Source organism: Temnothorax americanus, unplaced genomic scaffold (assembly GCF_048541705.1).
Source record: "Temnothorax americanus isolate GAGA-0224 unplaced genomic scaffold, ASM4854170v1 Scaffold5, whole genome shotgun sequence".
In the NCBI taxonomy this organism is placed as follows: Eukaryota; Metazoa; Arthropoda; class Insecta; order Hymenoptera; family Formicidae; genus Temnothorax; species Temnothorax americanus.
The window spans coordinates 2,578,959-2,599,762 of record NW_027509657.1 but is presented as its reverse complement, the minus strand read 5'-3'; the positions used below and the strand labels follow the sequence as shown (position 1 = coordinate 2,599,762).

The 20,804-nt window shown below is 38.3% G+C and overlaps 1 protein-coding gene across 7 annotated transcripts in view; it reads right to left on the bottom strand.

Moving 5' to 3' along the window:
- LOC143904066 (uncharacterized protein CG43867) overlaps positions 1-20,804 on the bottom strand; it is a 59,593-nt gene that overhangs the window by 24,928 nt on the left and 13,861 nt on the right. Inside the window, exons 1-2 of one of the 7 annotated variants that reach the window (XM_077418306.1) lie at positions 6,693-7,061; positions 1,138-1,451 (exon numbers count right to left, since the gene is read on the bottom strand). The exons of the other annotated variants lie outside the window; for them this stretch is intronic. Coding sequence (XP_077274432.1) covers positions 1,138-1,212 — 75 coding nt within the window. The 5' untranslated portion in view covers positions 1,213-1,451; positions 6,693-7,061. Of the gene's footprint in view, positions 1-1,137; positions 1,452-6,692; positions 7,062-20,804 lie in introns of those variants that run through there. 7 annotated transcript variants of the gene reach the window in all.

Sequence of the window (20,804 nt, the reverse complement as noted above, 5' to 3'; positions counted from 1 at the left end):
ATGAAGAATTTCTCTCAGATTGCATTACAATGAGAGAATGCTAGCGGAATGGAAATGCCATAAATGTTAAGTAAATTTAGCACCGGGCAACGAGATAAACGACATCCTATATTAATTCGAATTAGACACATTTAATTCAACTATACGATTTAAATCCTCCGTTTTTAAATCATTTCCAACAATTTAAATTACAAATCTTTCCAAGCGAAGGAAACTCGCTAAAAATTATTTCTTGTTTTTTTTTTAACAAATAAAATTTAAACATTGACTTAAAAAACTAAAATTTTTATTTAAAAAAAAATATATATATATATCTTCGATTAAATATATAGATAAGTATAAATTATATCAAACATTCCCTTTTGTAGTTCAATCTTTCATATTTTTTTAGTAAACGATGTTAATTAAAGTAGAATGTTTTTTTTCGGGTAGAAGGAAGACGTACAGATTTAATTGCTAGAAAAACTGGTTACTTTACGCTTTCTCGCCGCTTTTTCGGACGATTCCGTCGAAGTGGCCATTAACGCGCTGCTAGAAAACTCGCTTTAACCCTACGCGCGGCCATATATACACGAATATCCACGCGTGTGGCGAGGTGTGGATGCTCGCTAAGTGGCTCCATTCAACGATGCCTGACGGAATACATTACAGGAATAAGCCGCAGTTACAAAACTCGCTCCCCATCAGCGAAATCTCTTTTGTTCGTGACTTTTCAGGTAATTCTTTCCTCTTAGGAGAAAAATTTCCCCGCGTTCAGATAGGCAAACATATGGGAAAACCATCGTTCGAGATTATACTTGATGTTCGCTATCTTAATCGGATTTTTATGAGACACTATACCTTCAAGCTTCTTTCGGTATTCAAGGTAAAATATCTTGTTAACCAAGCCTGAGATTAAAATTCGTTCAGACGAAATATATTCGTACAGATTATATTTAGAAACAATTCACAAATTCTGATTGTTATCTTTACTTAAAAAATAATACGACTAAAAAAATTGACTTCTTCGACTTTTTGTTTAGCATACTCGTAATCGAGTTGCGTATTATGAAAATTGGAAAAACAAACCGTGCGCTCTGATTCGCTCATCATGAACATCCACTAATGCGAAATAAAAGGGGATTATGATTACGTTACCTTACGAAGCATCTCTTCGAGCGATTCCATGTCCAAGGCGGAGTTGTTGTTTTCGGTGTGTACGGGTTGCATCATTGGCAATTTATCAACTCCAGATGAGTCACTAGTCTCGGTGAGAGAATTGTACTCGCGGGCAGTAATCAAAATCGTTCGGCTATGATTTCATCGAATGCCATAAATATCGACGCGGTCGAAACTTATCACCTCGTAATCACCATCATTTCTCACGTCACATTGTCCATCATAATCGAAACTGTGTTCCCAATAACTAACTGTCTATAGACGGACAGATATGTGGTAGATATGTTTGGATTCTGATACGAATTCAAATATTAAAAGTCAGAAAGTTATCACGTTTCCAGTCAGAGTTAAGCACTGATTTAATCTGCATCATTGACGAATTTAAACTTATAACAAATCCAATTTTGCCATTTTCTTTTTGCGTTTATTAAATATTCCTGACTAAAATAAAAAGTCTGATATTGTATTTTTGCTCTTATACATGTTTAGTGAACATTCGGCAGGAAACCTTTGTCACATTATTGATTTTTGTTACACGTGCTTGTGTACTAGGTCGCCGTGTGAAACCGCGGTTTTCTGTGGGTTGCGGTAAGAAAGGTTTGAGAAACAGCGGATCAGAGAGCCGAAAAGGAGGACGAAAAGGGAGGGTTAATCTTTCGGCGGGGGCGAGAGAGACCTGCCATATCGTCACACGGCGTCGTCATCGAGGACTGTCGAGAGCGTCGCTCTCTGCACGACTATTTTCGGACGTGGGGTATTTTTAAGCCTCGCTTTGGGAGTCCCGAAAGGCGCGATTTCCAGAAGAAAGAAACGCGCCGTTTCCTGCCACCGCCTGTCGCCTTTCACGATGCAGTTAGTCGGTGCAGCACTTCACGGACAATCGAGAAAGAAAATATGTGTGAAGGGGGAAGTGTGCGTGCGTATACGCGCGCGCGTTCTCACAGAGAATGTATAATGTATACGTTCGTTTTCGACTAATTGAGACACAGGATAGACAGTAAAAATATATTTCAAACCCGACAAAGAGTTTTGTTCGAAGGATATTTTAAGCAATTTCCACAAGACGATAGAATGAGATTCCCTTTCGTCCATCTCACGAGAAGGATACACATATAGATATAATAATAAATAAAAATAAAGATACATTAAACAAATATAATAATAAATAATAAATATTATATACAAGATAATAAAAATAAAATTCGCTTCGTCTCTCTTATATAAATTTATATTCTTATTTATATTTCATTACTTAAAATTGTACGTCTCTTTGGCTTACCGCAGAGTTTACCGTGGAAAGTGTCGAAACGCGATATTTATTTTGTAAAAATGGAGATATATTTTTCAATTCAGAATATTATATCTCCACGTTAATATCGAAGATAAATTTAGCACGAGATGAAAAAGGTACTTTTTCTCTGAACAAGCGATTTAATTATTGAGCGGCACCCAACCGCCGCGCCGACCGGATAATTATGGACGCGCGCGCGTAACTTTTTTTCACATTGATTTTTTTCACGTGCATTCCAACGCTGCTGGTCGGAATACGGTCCTGTCGACTTCTAATTTTCGCGAGCCGCCGATAGAAGGGTCAATATTTATTCTCTCTCTCCCGATAATACCAATCACCGAGAGAGCGCGGTTCACTTTCGCCGCTCGTCCCTCGTTAAAGTTCAATTCGTTCCGGTATTTGGTAAGCAAATAGAGGCCGGATCACCGACGACAACCTGCCTGCCGCGCTATCACGTTATAAAGAGCCGAAGAGTATCAAAGGATGAAAGTAGTTCGCGCAGAAAGTTAGTTTCCGCAATTTCTCGCTGCTTGTTCGCTCGCGCGCGCGGTAGTTTTATTATTTTCCCCGCTCGAGAAAGATATATAAGCTCGCTCAATATTGACTTTAGCGACTGCACTGTCTGCAGATCGGCACCGGTTATTGTTATGTCAATAGTTAAACAAGTAAAATCACCATAAAACTAACTGGAGTAGTCACGAATCGGTAATTTCCCGAACTAGAAATGAAATAAAAAAAGTGCAATCGGATTGAAAAGCTTGTACATTGGCAAGGAACATTCATCAACTTTTATCATTAGTTTCTCAATATTGTAGTATCAAAAAATCGATCGATCCTAAATTGACAAAGAAATCTGGCTTTAAAATCAAAAGGCAAGTTTCGGAACATCGCGTATCTCTCTGTCTATAGAAAAATAAGATAGATTGACGCAAAAAAAGATAGATTGACAATTAAATAAATAAAGCTTCACTTAAACTCTTTGGAAAATACTGCACCCCTCAATTAAAATGCGAAACCCGGAGAGAGTGCGAACGCGCTAGATGCTATTATATAGACGAGCCTTTCAAGTGCTTCCTAGCGCGTTGACGCGAGTCGAACGACATATGATTTCGATCCACCGAGATTTTTGTTCCATTCATGAGCGTCCGTGTCTCGTCGCTCGTCCCTTTAGTGACATTCGTTTGAACTCTCTAACCAGCGAAACCCACGCGAAACAGCGCGCACACTCGTTCTATATATCCCGATAGCACCATGATCAAAGCTTAATTGAAAAAGAGGAGGCCGATCCTGAATACGCTGGCGACTGATACTATCTGGAATAGATACCGCTTTTATCTCTCTTGTAAGCGGATATATAGGTTAGCCCTTTGATCAAAGGGCGAAAGGGCCACGTAGTTTTTCGGGGGAAAAATTAAGAAGCATTTTGTACGACACGAAGCCAGCAATTAATGGAACAGTCGGCTATAATAATAGCTTAAGGGTAAAAAGTGCACTCAGAATTTTAGAATAAATTCCAAAGACGTATTACTCAAAAATAATAATTGATTCCCCCTGTCCTCAAAAATAATAATTTAATACAATTTTCTAGATATAAATTGAAAGTGTATTCTTATAATTGCGTTCTTCATTAAATAAATTCCCAAGTTTTAAACTTTAAAAATTATATTGTTATGTGTTGAAATCTACCTAAAAGAAACAAAGAAACGTTTAGTGAATAAAAGCAAAAAATATATTGCCTCCACAACAGTATTTTCTTTAATTTCTAAGATTGTAAATTTAGATGAAAAATTATGACAAAAATTCGGATTCCGCGTAAAAAACGAAACACGTAGTTTTAATTATTTCGTCGTATAAACATTCCTAAAATTCGATCTAATTCTGAGATCTTTAATTTCTTCGTTTACCCTTATTCCTCGGATTTATATCGCCGACGTTTAAAAAGGGGGAGATTTATTCCAGTCGGGAAATTAAATTTCTTCAAGAACGATAAGAAAATACAAAACAAGTAAAAACACGAAACAAAAGATATAACATTGGATTAATGGTGTAATGTAAAGAGATATTATATTACAGGAATAAGGGTACGATAAGTGAAAGCGATGGCATACAAAGATTGTGAAGAAATTTTCGTGAGTTACGAACCGTTCTTACAACACCTTACGTTAAAGCGAACGGATTTTGATCCCAGAATTAATTGTGTAACAAGTTCTAAAAGTAATTGCACGCGCAACTATAGGACAAACTTTTGATTAATTGCAGTACAATGCGGCATTCTACAGCTTTCTACGGGGAGCGCGCCAGAATAAACGAATAGAAATTTTAATAAGACGGATCGACAAAAAAAGTCAAGCAAAGTCACCATTTATTACAGTCTCTTTCAAGTTGTCAGTACGACATCTTTTTGTGTAATTATATGTTCAGAAGTAATGCTCCCGGATTAATATTAAGGTAAAGCTTATTTCGAACCAAAAGAGAATACATTTTTGTTATAATATTTCATATTTCTTTTCATATCTATAATATTTGTTTTCATATATTATATAATATTTATTATTATTAATATAATATTCACGATTATCAATTTACTTTCTGAGAGACTTGCTTATTTCGTGGAGAACGTATTTATTTCAAATTAAAAGTTCAATATTTTTACTGAAGAAAAATCAATTCTGAATCAAATAATCTATCATTATAACTTTACTTGTTTATTATATTTTCCACCGTACCTTGCCGGGGCTGAAACTAAAAGTTACTCCGCAACTTACTTCTTTCGACTAAGCGCATAATGTATTCCAGTTTCTAGCGAATTATTTATAGTAGTTTAACAAATCCTTCGTGCACAATCTTTCCTCAAGAAAGATTCGATAAGACTTCAACTTTCATGAAAATTAAAAAGAATCAGCAATAATTCTCGGGTAATACCAACGTTAGAAATATTGTAGCGTGAAACAACTGTGTTCGTGCGTCGTAAATCGCTATCGTATTTGCATTCCGATTGAGAAAGATACGCGCGGGCTTTCCTTGCGCGTGCATTAGATGCACTTACTGAAGCGAAAACGTACCTTTGTAAAGTTCTTTTATAATATCTTTTTACTGTAACTTTTTTTTTTTTATTCCGGTAAGATATAATTAAATAAAGAATTTAGAGTAACTACGACTTATTATTAAATAATTATACTTATAAAATACTTTTTAAAATAATAGCTATGCATACCTATATATAAGTCGCAACGTATAAAATCACCAAAAGCAGTATATCTCATAATTTATCATTTACCTGTGTTCATATAATTTCATATTTATGATTATTAATTAGTACTCTACTTCTGATATCGCGGAATGTTTAAAAAGCGACCAAATTGTTAAATTCGTCAAAGAACATCGTGGTATTAAAATTAATTAATTTAACTCGAGAATAGCCTGTATATACTTCGTGAGTAAATTGAACGAAGTTATCGTGACTGAAAGGTCTCTTTTGATTTCTCGTTTCATTCGACGTGATTTAGTAGCTAATTGACATCGCCTTGGTAGAAAGAAGCTACTAATTGCTTTAACACCGCTGTTCAAACGTAACCACTGGAAACGATGTTTGCTCATAATGCGACAAAGAAAGATAATTTAGTCTAAGAAAAGAAGATCAATTTCTCGCGGCGTCTTTATGATTTTTGTATATAATAACAAAAGATATAAAAGTGACAATAATATACGTTGCGATTGAGATTTTTATCTATAGTGTAAAACGCATTTGACGCCCTTTAAATGAATTATTGCCATTTACCATTATGTCTTTTAGAATTTGACTTTCAAAATTAAATACACCAGTTACACGATAATCGTATGTTGATCGCACGATTTAGCTTGTTTCAAAATTCATTTAACAATACACACCAATTCTTGCAATCACGTGCGACACATGCTCACATTGCTTTATCTGAATATAGTGCTTCAATCCGATTACGCTTGTTGGTAACAGTAACAGAGAAAAAAAAATAAACGGAGGTAGTATAACAGAGTAAAATAATGTGATATTTTTGATTCGGAAAAGATTCGGTATATCAAGTTGATTAAATCATCAGCAGAGAAGAGCAATATAAACCTATCTAATCTGGGATACAATAATTTGAATATTCCGACAAGGACAAAAATAATTTCCAGGATTTTTTTTACATTCGTCGAGATTTACATTTCCGCGCTCTCGGAAGATCGCAAAAATCGCTGGAAAAAAATCGCGGTGCATATTTACAAATGTACTCCAGAATTCAAAAGTACTCTCTCTGTCTCTCTCCCCCTCCGCTGCCCTGCGTCACCCTTTCCGCCACTTCAGATGTCAGTCAGGTATCGACACACAGGGTTTGACTGCCGTTCACGCAGAAACCGATTCGATTGTCCCCGAATTACGTACCCCTTTGTCCCTCATAGTCATATCACTTATCCCCCTCCGATAATAATTTACATCGTAGAACACCACGAGGGCGAGATCTTCCCGTCGAACGCGACGCTGGCGCGGATCAATGTCATCCGGGATCGCGGAATTACGGATCCCGCGTGTATCCCGCGAGGGAGGAAGATCGGGAGGACGTAGCGCTCCGATCGCGTTTCACGGACCACTGAGGGGAAGTCACGTCCGTCGCGGTGGCAGCGGCGATGTCGGAGTCGGAGTTGCGTCGGGCGCATACGTCACATGCGCGCCTTGCGCGCAAGCGGCGCGGCGCGACGCGGCGCGACGCAACCCCGCCGTCGCCGCGTCGTCCTCGTCGACACGATAGCGAATGGCACTGTATACTCTCGTATAGAGGGATGCGACGTGAGTACTCGTATAAAGCGCCAAATCCGAGAGAGGTCTCGGATTATACGAGCCGGCTTATTCGACTCGCAAACTACTGGATAAATTCGGAATTATCAAGCTCGCGCGCGAGACTTTCGCGTTAAGTTCTGCTTTTAAAGTTACGTAGTCTCTTTTAAACAGAGGCAAAAATTCGTCACCGGATGGATTAAAGCACGATGAATCAACGATGACTGTTCAAATTAATAAAAATTACCTCTAAGCCGCGCTTCCCGATTAACGCGACTTCAAAGTATTAGGTTGGCCAATAAGTCCGTGCGGTTTTTTATAAGTAAAATTTATAAGTAAAAAACCGCACGGACTTATTGGCCAACCTAATACTTATTCGAATACGCCGAAACTTTTGCGTCGCTTTTCACGAACGTTTTGCAATATTCATATAAATGATGTTTACGACGGGTATAGAACAAATGAACAAATTTTATTCTGCATGACGCGATGATTTATGTCCGCACGCAAATTCGTCCCCTCCCAATAATACGATTCCGTGTATCTCCGCCGCACTCCGTGTATCTTTATTGCTGTCGTGCCATCTCGCCGATCCAAAAGACGTGTACCCATGCCGCCGGAAGTATCCATTAGACGAGAAGGAACTTAACAGTCTACGTTCGTGTCAACGGTAGTCGCCGTTGGTTACGTGATATTACAAGTACAACGTTGCAATGCATTTGTGATAAAAAGCTTCGTATGCGAATCACCGTGTATAGTAATGTACATTTCGCCGATAATCGAGAGAGAGAGAGAGAGAGAGAGAGAGAGAGAGAGAGAGAGAGAGAGAGAGAGAGAGAGAGAGAGAGAGAGAGAGAGAGTTCTTTTTAATATTTAGCGGAGTAGACTATATATAAGAAAACGTGACTACCAAAAATAACTCATCGCGCAGCGTGCTCTTAGCTTGATTAATCGATTCCATCTAAATGAATTAACCCGGCATAGCATCGTTACGTATAGGTGTCATTTGCGGACGGTAGTTATGTCGAGAATTTTAGTGAAATTCCTATAGTGACCGTAATAATTTCTAGGGGCCTTATCGTATTATCGCGATATACGCCACGAGTTTGAGAAAGTTCTTCATATACAATGCGCCTTCGAGCTAATCCAATAACGTACGCGACGCCCTGGATCCGCAAAATATCCCCCTCAACTATAGAGAAAGAGATCTAAATTCTATATTCGAACTAAAATTAAACAGATATCTACTATAACAGACATCAAATATCGAAAATCAAGTGATCTGCGAGGGTTTAGCTTTATGAGAATATGAATAAATAACGATAAGTAATGATGTCGTTTAATTGTTGAATTATGTAACGCGTTTGACGACGAGCAATTAAGCTCCTAAATATTGAATAAATTAGCTATAATCGATAAAATTAAGCTTTAGATTAACATTATCTCTATATGAAATTTCTCTAATTAGTTTAATTTTTCATTAGTTCAAGTATATGAGGTTTTTTAACTGTTTTTTTTTTCGATTCAATGTTTAGTATTAGATATACAATAAATATATACTATATATATATATATATATATATATGGCACAGAAGCTATAGACAGCATCGCTGTAAAAGCAGACAAAGATTCCCTTCGATTTCTTAAAGTTCGCTTAAGTGAATTTTGGTTTAGAAATAGCGATAGAGACTCTCAGAAGATCTTCTTTCGACAAGACGAGAAGGTGAGGCACATCGCCATTGCTCACAAACAAAATCATTATTTAATTTTACGGACTTTTATCCGTGGTCGAAACTGCGAGAGAATAAGGAAGCAGGGAAGAAAAGTGGAATAAAGGCAGGAGAGGGAAGTGGAGAATCTTTAAAACTCGATAAGGTTCGAGAAAATCGAAGTCGTTGGAGCCCTTTCCGAATCGGAAACGATCTATTCACGCGCGCATTTACAAATACGCACGACTACCCTCGGTATGTACTTTAAACAACATTTTCTCGCGAATGTATCCGACGTTCTATTCTCTGTCTCGCAAATAAAAATACTTGCCGATTGGATAACGTTACACAAAGGATGACTGCTAAGAAATGTTTATCTATACACGTTTATATTAATAAAACTTAATAACTCTTGAAAATCTATGACAGTAATAAAAAAAAAAAAATAATAGATTTTAGAAAATATTTTAAATTACAAGAATTTCTATTAGTTTTATTACTTTTATTTAATATATTGCTATATATTTTTTAGTAGAAATTATATTACATATAATAATTATACACTGTTAAATTCGTAGTATCAAATTATACTCAACTTGAGCCATTTTTAACCGTTTCTATAGACCGCCATTGCTTCTACTCGTTAATTTAACTAAAACAATGTTAACTTAACTAAACCAATAGAGCTAAAATAATAAAATGTTATTTAACTCAAGGCACGAGTTTAAATTTCATCCTTTAACAGTGTATAACTGCTAATGTACAGTAATAATGGCAGTTCACAATTAGTTTCTATATTCTAACTATCCTCGAACTTATATATTACGTTATACATGTTATAGTTTAATTATTTTGAGCAAGATCTTCTATCAAAGTAGATATTAAAATCTCGGAGAGGGATCAAGCTGATTCATTTTCAAGATATGCTTGATTATGTTTGCCATCGTTGCCACAGAAATGGGAAGCCGAAATGACTCCATAACATTAGCTCGTCCTACTAAATGCAAATTTAATGAGGCAGAAAAGATCCCACTTTCTTATCAAGGCTACCTTTTACCTCGGTGGCTTCATAATTACGTTAGACTGTTATTTGAATTTTGCGTTATTCTATAATTAAGATTTCGATTATGCGATATAATTTATGGATAATTGGATGTAACAGCGGCAGAAATTATTCTGCTAACGCTCTTGTAACATTATCTTGAAATACACGCGAAATCAGAACGGTATAGAAAGGGACGGTTGCGACATCACTCGCATGTAAAATAATTATAGCATTACAGCCAGAGTAGAAATTCGCGATTAGACGTATTCGAATTCAGTTTGGCGATCCCGGGAGGATTTCCCGGCATCTGATGCGGCGCGTGCCGAATAAAGTACGAGCAAACCCGACCAATGACACATCATTCGTCTCTATACTAATCTGAGTAAAAGAGATTAGATATACGACCGCAGCCATTAATTCAACGCGGAGATGCCGTATACCTAATCTTCTTTACATTATATTTTCCCACTGTCCGCTAAGAACGCGAGTAAAATAATTTATTTGCTAGCATATAACACAGATTGATATATACAGCAAATGTATCAATTACCAAATGTTATTTCACGAAAATCGGCGCAGAATTTTTTGGAGTAAAGATTGTAGAAAAAAACTCGAACGCTCTCGATAACAGAATTATTAATAAAAATCATAATTAGGAAGTGAAGTAATCCGAACCGTGTTCGGAGATTTGTTAAATATAGATTATCCGTTATTAATGATGAGGAATGCAGCACGAAAGAAATGGAAGGACGCGGAAGGTTAAAGTGCGAAGCTAAGAAATCCATAGAGCGTCTAATGACGTTTAGGATATCAGTTGGAGAAGCTTCGCGGGTACTCGTCCCGTCAAAAATGTAGCACGTACAACCCTGGGACAATCAGAGGGTAGAGGGAGATGATGAATCATCGAAGAAACCATTTATCATTGTCATAAACGGTACGGAGAACGCAAGCTCGAGTCGCGCCGTTCAGTTCGCGCTCGGATAATTAACCAGCAAACATCCACGCAATAATGCACTTTGGTGCCGCCGTTACGCTAGAAATCCCTCTTCCAATCGCTCTCTCTCTCTCTCTCTCTCTCTCTCTCTCTCTCTCTCTCTCTCTCATCGCCATCTAAATTGTGCCAAAAGAAAGATCCTTTTATCGCGCAGTGTTAACGATGTCGAACTCTTGTCAACGCTTATATTGCTACGAAATCATTTTTCTGTCTCTGAGTTTTTTGCGACGTTCCATTAGGATTGACCGCGTGTTCCAGCAGTGTCAAAGTAGCTCTCATTTCTTCCGGGGTTGCTCTCTCGGATTCAGATGTGTGCTCTACGGAAGTTATCCAACACTTGCAGCGGGACTACAGCGACGTACGCGATAGGCGAATGCAACGACCGTTGACAATATCGCCATAAATCCGTCCTGCTGCCGCTAGATATTCGTTATTCCGATGCTATTTTCGCCCTAACGCTCTTCCGGTAAGAAGCGACTGATGCCTCTAGTGCTCTAACGGGCGATGAGAGCGGAGTGAAAAAGCGCAGCGCGCGGGTATAGCCGCCCCGCGTATATTAGAAGAGACGAAAATTAGTCTTAATTTTATAAATAGCACTACCGGGAACAGACACTTATAGTTAATAAGCCTCCGGCGCGGAAAACGCTGCCGGGCCCCTTTAAGCCTCGCTCTCTGCGCCGCTAATAGAGGGAAAGTGGATTAGAGCGCGAAGTGTAACAGAGATATAAATTTCGCATCCTACGCCAGAACACAAGTTCTGGCATAATACGCCACGTAAAAGAGCTGATCGGAAAGAAATGAAGGAAATAAAGTAGGACGAAAGAATAAAAAGTATAAAGTAACGTTATATATATAGATATAGTAATACATGTTTGTTTAAGTGTAAAAGCGTTTCTCAAAAGACAGACAGAAACCATTTTCTCTAATATTAATTACAATTAAGATTGCACGTTAGATATTCGTGGAATAAAGATTATCAGAGCTTTAAAATCTGTAAGCGATTTTATCAGATAAAAGTTCTTGCCTATCCCAAAAAAATCAGCTAGATCAACAAAAGAAAGGAAGAGAAAATCTTTAGATTATCTATCCCTTTATACGAACTGGGAAAAAGAATTATTAAAATTTTAGCAATTTCACGTTGATTGTTCTATTAAAGCGCTCCTTATTCTCAAAATGCTAATACGACCTCGAAATTATAAATATCTACGTCGGAGGTAAAATACATCTGGGAAAATGAGACTCTCGGTAGCTAGCGCGAAGACGAAGATGAAAATGAAGACAAAGTTGCCTCGCAACCTCTCTCCGCCTCGCGATATTAAGACACTCGAGGCTCGCGCACGTCACGGTCCAATCTTCGCTCTATATCTCGGCCCTGCACTCCATCCCGGCCATTTACATGCAAGATATTCCGGCGCGAGCGTACGTTCGTATCACAATTTGCATTACCTCTCTTATCCTCTCGCTCGCTCGTTCGTTAGCGGGGTCGCGAATAAAGGTTACAAGGAGGAACCGGGGAATTGAAACCGGGATAATTTCGGTGAAACCGTAAATTTCTTTCTCGCGCGCCGACGGGCGTTTCGATCTTTACGTCGACAATAGAAACGCGGTCTCGGGAAGCCCTTTCTTTCGCGTTTGCAACGTCGGAAAAAATACCGAAATTATACTGTTCTCGATATATCTGCTTTCACCGAGGGGAACAATAAACGACAAGCACACACATGAAATATCGGAATGTTCGTAGGGCCAGTTCGGAGGCAAAAGGAGGGAAAAGTGGAACACCTGAGGTATATCGTGAGTTAGAGGAACACCTCGGCTGAATTTTTCAGGGATCGATTTAAAAAAAACTTACGATTGTTTCCTCCTGCGGAACGAGGAGCAGACTCCTCGTGCGCAAGGTGGCATTCTCATCGCCCTTCATACCCGCTCGGTGAAATAGCCGGGCGGAAGAGAGGATTTTCACTTTACGATTCTCTCACCTAATCCACATAAAGGTCGCTCGTAAGCAGGAAGGCTCGATCGTGACGAGTACGATGATAGGGCACTCGCACTTCCTATTTCTCCCCCTTTCGGCCTCTACCTCTTTTTCTTTCACCGATTTACTGCAGCGTATCCCGTCCCTTCGGATCGATTTTATCGCGTCGTAATTTGCAACGACGGTCACTTTACCCAATAAACGCGCGTGTAAAAACTACAATTTGTACTTTTCTAAATATAATTAATCCTAGTATAAAGTGATATTACTTTTCGTATAGAAAAAAACCGTCGAGCAACGCATTAAAAGATACTTTGGTGATGTGTTAAAAAGTGCAGCTGCATTTTACAGCCGCAGATACAATAATGCATAATAGTGACACGAAGGTACAAAACATATATATCACATATTATCTTGTTAGTCTCACTTGTCAGTTTTTTCTTTTATATCATAGAGATGTAAGTCTTGCAAGACAATCCGTACAGATCCGTATAGATACAATAAATCAATATGATTGAGTGAATCGAGAAAGTAGCTAAGGAAAAAAAAACCGCACTTCTCAGTAACGGTGGTAATGCGATCGCCAGTCGGAGGAAATGTGGAATCGCACAATTGGGCGGCGGAAACGAGAAAAAAGGGCGCGTCGGCCGTACCAGAGAGAGCGGGCAGTCTCGACGGTCTCGACTAAATATATTGTATATTTAACTCACCGCGCGTCTATATACGTCTGTTACCTGCGCAAGGCAGAGCGAGAGTTCCCGACATTGAATTAACTCGGAACAATATATCGCCGCCATTGCATTGTGTACCGGGCAGGCGGCATTGAGCTTCCGTATACGCCCGACTACTTCATTTATCAAGTTAAACAATAGAAGAGACTATACCTTCCCCAAACCGCCCCCGTCTTCGACCGTATCCTTCGAGAGGAAAAATTTTTTTCTCCCCCCCCCCCCCCCCTCATTGAATCTCGCGCTCTCGCTCGATTTTTCGTCACACCGTAACACTCGTCCGCCTGACAGTTCGCTCGTGGCAACATTCGTTACACAACGAATCTTTCTGCCAAGGGGAGCGATGATAAAGTAAGGTCTCCTCTCTCCCACGTGTGGTTACAAGATATTGCACTTTGCCACAGAATGGATTAAAAATGACAAGTAGATCTGACATAAAGTCAATACAACAAATTGATAGTTTAGCATTGCACGTGAAATCGCGGTTTATCCATATATACCTATAAGTAGCATATCATTTATTATGGCGAAAATTCTTCATTAATAAAATTCCTTCTCAGTCGCGGCGAGCAGTCTGCAAGACTGGCACTCTGGCAGTAGATTAGCTCGTCGACCGCGGATTAAGAGCGCGCCGCGCGAATGGAGTTACGATGAATCTCTTTTCAATTAAATCACAAAGTTTCCCGGCAGACGGGGAGAAAGGTAACAGGGCGAGATAAAGTGATGACTAAGGAGGGAGAAAGGAAAGCCGGCCGGCGTGGGCTCTTCTCCACACGTCCTGGACGTCTATTGACGACCGTTATCGCTCCGAAGGGAGCCGCTTGACCAAATCACTCGATAAAAAGCCCATCGAACATCTTTTTTTTTCTTTTTCTCTTTCTCTTTCACTCTCTCACTTTCCTTATCTCGATTTAAACCGCCCCCATTTCGATACCCGCGGGTCCCATTTGGTCAGCCAATTTCTTCTTCAGTCCTCTTTCGCGCGATTGCTAAATTTGGGTGATCTATCTTCTCTCTTTCTCTTCTTAAAAAGCTTTAATTTATTAGACCTAACTTACTTGTACTTTGCTCACTGGCCACTCATTTTGCGACACTCTCTCATTATCTTTTGACGTAAAAAAATATCTTTATATTGCATTTTAATTGTATATACAAGATACTCTACACGAGAAAGAAATCCATGTGACGCAGCACTTTATATTTATCGGCTTCATATTAATTAGAAAATCGAGAGTTCAACCGGCTGTCAATGGAAAATAGTTGTCCGGAGGAAAGAGGCATCGAGGATAAGTGGAAAACAAAGCGCGAAAAAGCCTGCTCTCCGCCGACCCCGGTAAAGTTTCTCGAGATAACTTTCCAAGCTAAATGGGATCTGCTCGTACGATCAACTTTTATTTTCACAAAATAGAGGAAAAGGGAGACTAACGGGTCGGATGCGCGGGACCTTGGGCAAAAAACAAAGAGGGTGCGTTAATCGAACTTGGAATGGAAGGCTTTTAAAATCTCTCAACGCCGGACAAAAGAGAGCCCGCGATAATTGCGCATATCCATTTTATGTTAAGGCGACCGGGCGACTTTGGAGAGCGAAGAAGTGACATTCGTTTAATGGAGTATTGTAAAAGAACGAAAAAGCCGGAACAATTAATTGCTTTAGACAGTTTAATTTAGCGATTGCAGGTACAATAATAAGATTATATATAATTACTTAGGGTAAACTCGGGTAAGATAGTCATAGAGGAACGATCGCCAACACATGTTTATTCCAAGTTTTATATGGCGAGCTAGATTGAAAGAACATAGGTAGGGAGTTTACCCTAATTATTATTCATGATCGTCTATTTATCAAATCTTTCTAATTTATATATGCTGAATGGATTCTTGATGCTAATGCTTTTCAGTTCTTCTTATATTTTATTCAAGTAAATTATACTTCAAAATATTACAAAATGTTAAAAAGTTTAATAAAGTACGTAAAAGTAATCTGTATATCTGCATTAAAATCTAATCTATGCAGAATCGTGCGGTGTAACTTTTGAACATGCGAAAAGTTTTGCGAGTCACTGTATCACAAATAACGGAAGAAAGATTGGCGTTTCTATCCACCTAAGCCCACGGCGGATCACTATATCATTTTTTGACAGACAAATACCGAACGGTAAACAAGGGGAAGAATGCGGCGGCGGAAGTGAAAGTAGAGGAAACATATAGGAAATCCGAAAAACGTAGGAAATTGCGCGTGGTCTCGTATATCTCAAAAATTGGATTCGAATCGAGAGATTCGTGGCCGTGATAAATTCTCGTGCTGCCGAAGAGAATTTCGTCCGCTTTACTTTCAAACTTCTGCGCGGACTTTCGCAACGTATATTCAACTATTCAGCTATTCAGTTTTCAACTATTTTACTTTCGTCAACAATCTCAAGTCGCTAGAAAATAATTATAATATTAATTTTTCGCACAAGTAAGAATAAAGAATATACTTAAGAATATTACCAAAATATAATGCATGTAAATATTATATATATAGATATATATTATATTTCCATGAAAAAATACGTAATTTGTATTAGTTTTAGTAAATGCCTGTCTTTCTTCTGTTTATTACTCGAATTTATCACTATAAGTGATTATTGCCATTTATATATATATTTTTTAAATACTTCAAATAAATAAATTATACATATGTAATTTTCACTAATTATATAACAAAGAATATTATATAATATTTCAACTAATACTTCTAGCATATATACTTCACGTTGAAATATTATTCAGCTCTGACGATTACGTAATACGAATAAACTTTCCTCTCTTTTCTGTAGTTTCATTCAGAAAAGAGAAGAGAAAGGTGCTCTTATCGCGTACGCGAGGGCGAAAGTGCCATGTGTTGAAATTCTACTTTGTCGTACTCGACGGCGTCGACAGACGATATGTAAACGCAAAGGGAGGTATAGACAAAAAAGGGTACAGTCGCAGAAGAGAGAGGAAGATGGATAGGGAAGTCGAGGCGAACTACGGGAGATGTATGCTTCATGGAAGATACAATAGAACAAGCTTCTGTGTGTGTGTGTGTGTGTGTGTGTGTGTGTGTGTGTGTGTGTGTGTGTGTGTGTGTGTGTGTGTGTGTGTGTGTGTGCGCGTGCGTGCGTGCGTGCGTGCGTGCGCGCGCGCGCGCGCGCGTGTGTGTGTGTGTGTGTGTGTGTGTGTGTGTGTGTGTGTGTGGATTTGCAAATCCAACAGAGGATATTCTCCTTCGCGCGTGTTCTCTCCTCTCTCCATCTCTTTACTAAAACGAAATATCGATCTTTTTTCGAAGGAACATATGACTGCAGAGCAAGCTACATCAAAAAATGGCCGTGAAAGAAAGTGCCATAATGTCGAAAATCTCTAAAAGAAAGATTACTTTTTAAAAAATATATAGAAAATAAACGCGAGGACAAAGTGTATCTAGTCCAACAATTATGTTGGTTATAATAAAGATTATTTAAACGTATATTACATATATATTTCCAGTTCTATTTGATGGATACGATAAAGCCTTTTCGTCAACCAAACAACTATCCATTTTAGAAGTTCTCAAATGTGCTTTGCAGTGACGCGCAGAGTGGCCTGTGAGGAAAGCAGCAATGAAACGCACTTCATGATCCACGAGCTGTATACATAAGGCTCGGCTTATACGCGTTGCAAGTTGCAATATGTAACTGTCGCGACGCAAGCCAATAAATACGCGAGCTTTTTCCTTCTTTATTTTCTCCCACAGGGATAAATGGATCGGCCGGACGTGAGCTTTAGGTTGATCGTGCGGTTCGACAGATATGCCAATTCGGATAGACTTCATGTTGAATTAAAAAAAAAAAAGTGTAACAAGTGCAGAATTGTGTTCTCAGAAATACTTTCTTCGAATGTGTTATCAAAATTACACTAGCCAAAATCAATATTTAAAAAATGATCGAGCTATTGGACTAAATTAGATACTGAAAACTTATTGAATGCGTCCCGCGAATGTGCTTTTCGGGCAAATTGCACTTTTCGACCTTTATTGGAAATAATATTTCATATACCATTTGTCGGGCGATTAAAATTATTAATATTTAGCAAATAAACAGCGGTTGCGGAATAAACATGCGCGACCGCCGCCTCGTCGATATTCCTATACTTCGTAGACAAACCGTGTCCATCTGTGGGTGTAATGGATGCGAAAAAAATCAATTGCCGCCCGAGGGCTTTTAATCACCGGAGCCTGTCCTTTCATTTCCGCGGCTTGTGTCGGCTGTCGAAAAGTCTCAATTCCTTTTTTTCCCCCTGGTGCTCAGCATCAGCGGCAGGTTTGCAAAACGGTTGCGCATGACAAACAGATGAAAATTCAACCGTTCCTCCCATTCTTTCACGCCAGATGGATTGTATGAAAATGGGAACAACGCGTGAATTATTTAACCTTTTTGCGGCCGACGATAGTCTCATTTTTTAACTCTAATTTAAAACCTGCTGCATTACCGTAAATTAAAACTGAATAAAAGCAAAGTAACAGTTTCTAATAAGTAGAGAGCAAGAATTTCGAAAAAGACGTAATAGTAATCACCCTGAATCACCCGTTTAATAAAACCTCGAATAAAACCTAAACTTTATGGCAGACGGACTGGTGTATGTTCTTCGGAAAAATAGCTGAGATACGATATTATCGATTTAATCATGGTAATAAAATGCCAAGATCAAAATAATGACTTAAGTATCTTTTTGAAGCTTTCTTATTAAACTGGAAAAAAAGAAAAAAAATAAATATTCTTAATATTAAAGATATTAAAAAGTAAAAATAAATATAAAATATTAAAAAATTTCATCAATTCTCTACGGTATAACTTATTTTATCATGACTATCTCTTTTATTCGAGAATGGAAGATAATATAAAATATAAATATATACATTTTTACTCAAAATTAAAGACACGTAAGCAATACTACGTCTCTGTTTTTACGTATCACGAAGAGAATGTATATATAATTTAATTATGCTTCGTTGAAACAAAGCATAATTTATCCTTTTTATTTGACTCGCTTAAAATTTTTGCTTGAGACATAATGCAGGAGGTTTAAAAAGTTTTCCACCACCGATAACGCATTCTCCAGAACGCGGGTAAGTAATAAAATAAAATCCCGATGTGATTAAAACTCGAAATTACTTATTACTCGAGCACAAAGTAGATGCCGCGGTCGAAAAGAGAGTAACGGCATGGCAGGCAAATGATATTAACGGTCCATCCGTCTAGCGAAGTCCCAGGTTAAAAAGAGTCCATCTGGAGAACACGGTCTCAGCCCGTTACGCGCGAGCTTTATCGTACGTCAGATAGAACAACCCCTCAGTGCCGCCTATCCCTTCGTTGTGCCTCTCGCCCTTATATATATACCGCGACTGCGACAACGCTTCCTCCCTCGCCTGGTGAGACAATTTCTTCGAGATTCACACGATCCCGGACTTTGGAAACCGTTCCGTGATGCCGTAATAAACCGAGGAATCGAAAGGAAGGAATCGGAATTGGACGTATGATATCACGGTATCGAAATCACCGCTTTTGGGATATTTAGGAGAACCTAACTTTTAGAATATTAAAGAAAGTTACACAATACATTTTACGTGTTCTGGTTTCGCAAGTTTTCCGAATTGCGCAGCCGGAAAAGTAATGTAATTTAAAATCAAACGAATGCGAGTGTGAATCGGTTCACGTGGGTCTAAAAGTTAAAGAAGGTCGCGCTCGGAAAAGAGACTGCGCGCGCTTTTCGGGCGGGTGATATAGCGCTACAAGTACGAGAACCGCCCCAATTTACGATTACGAGGCGCATGGGGACTCAAACGAAGGGTTAAACCAGGTTTAATCAATTCTCGCCGAAATGTGCCCGGCGTATCTCGACATTGATGGCGGATTTACCGAATTTTATGGAGCAAGCGATCAAGAAAACTGTGAAGAATAGAACGAACAGATCGAAACGCATTTAAAATTACAGCAAAAATAATAAGCTATATTAGACAAAAATACAGCAAAAAATTAAACGCTCCGTATATCACAAAAAAATTATATATAGGTAAATCAAAAATAATATACGTGCGAGCATATAGAAATTCGATATACACTCATCTTAATTTACAATTATAATGGATAAGGTGGAATTTAACATATTTCCCTGTACCGTAAGAAGTTATATCAATAAAGTATGTAACATTAGGTATAACTAATATTATATTATCGTCATAAATCCCCATTGAAAAAAATTATATGCGCCGTTGTTTCGTCCTCATAATGGCTCAGATCCGTCATATACTATCGCATTGCAGTTATCGATATTATACTCTAAACAACATATATTATATTCTAAACAACGTTATCCAATAATTAAAATATAAATATATGTCCATCAAAACTCTACAAATACGATTTACGTAAACCGTAATTATAACTATGTATTATGAGATGACGCAAATATAGAAATTGTAGCGTTAGATAAACATATCGTAATGTTCAATCAAATTATTCTTGTTTTCTTTCGTGCAACCTTTACGTTTGTTTCGCCCATAGCGCACGATATATATAGTATTGCTTTGATCTTTTTTACTTCGTTGTTGGACAATCTCATTCGAGGAAATATCTTACAAGATATCGAAAAGTTCGCTACTCGTGGTTCAGGTTGAACAGTTTTTCCTACACCTCGCCTGTTGTCTTCCCACCCGTAAACGATAACGCAACGGACCGCAGTTCAACGCGAAAAAGTCAAGAGAGCTACGTTTAACCGATGGCTTACTATTTTTCGGACGCAATTCCTTCGCGGCGCCGAAGTTTTCTCGTAGCCAGACAGAATGCCCGGACGGCGTCGCAGCGCCGCTCTCTCGCAATACGCAGTGGAACGAAATAGAGATAGACGGAGAGAAATATCTTCTCCTGATTGTAGTCTAAGAATACTCGTTAAGAATATATTTCACAGATAAAGATTTCAAATTATATATACCTATGTTCATTCCTGCGTTTTTATGTTTCATATAAAATATGTAATAAAACGTAACATTTTAAAGCAAAAAATGTACTATGTAATTAAGTCAGTTAAATAAATTCGTTGTTTAGACAATATACAAG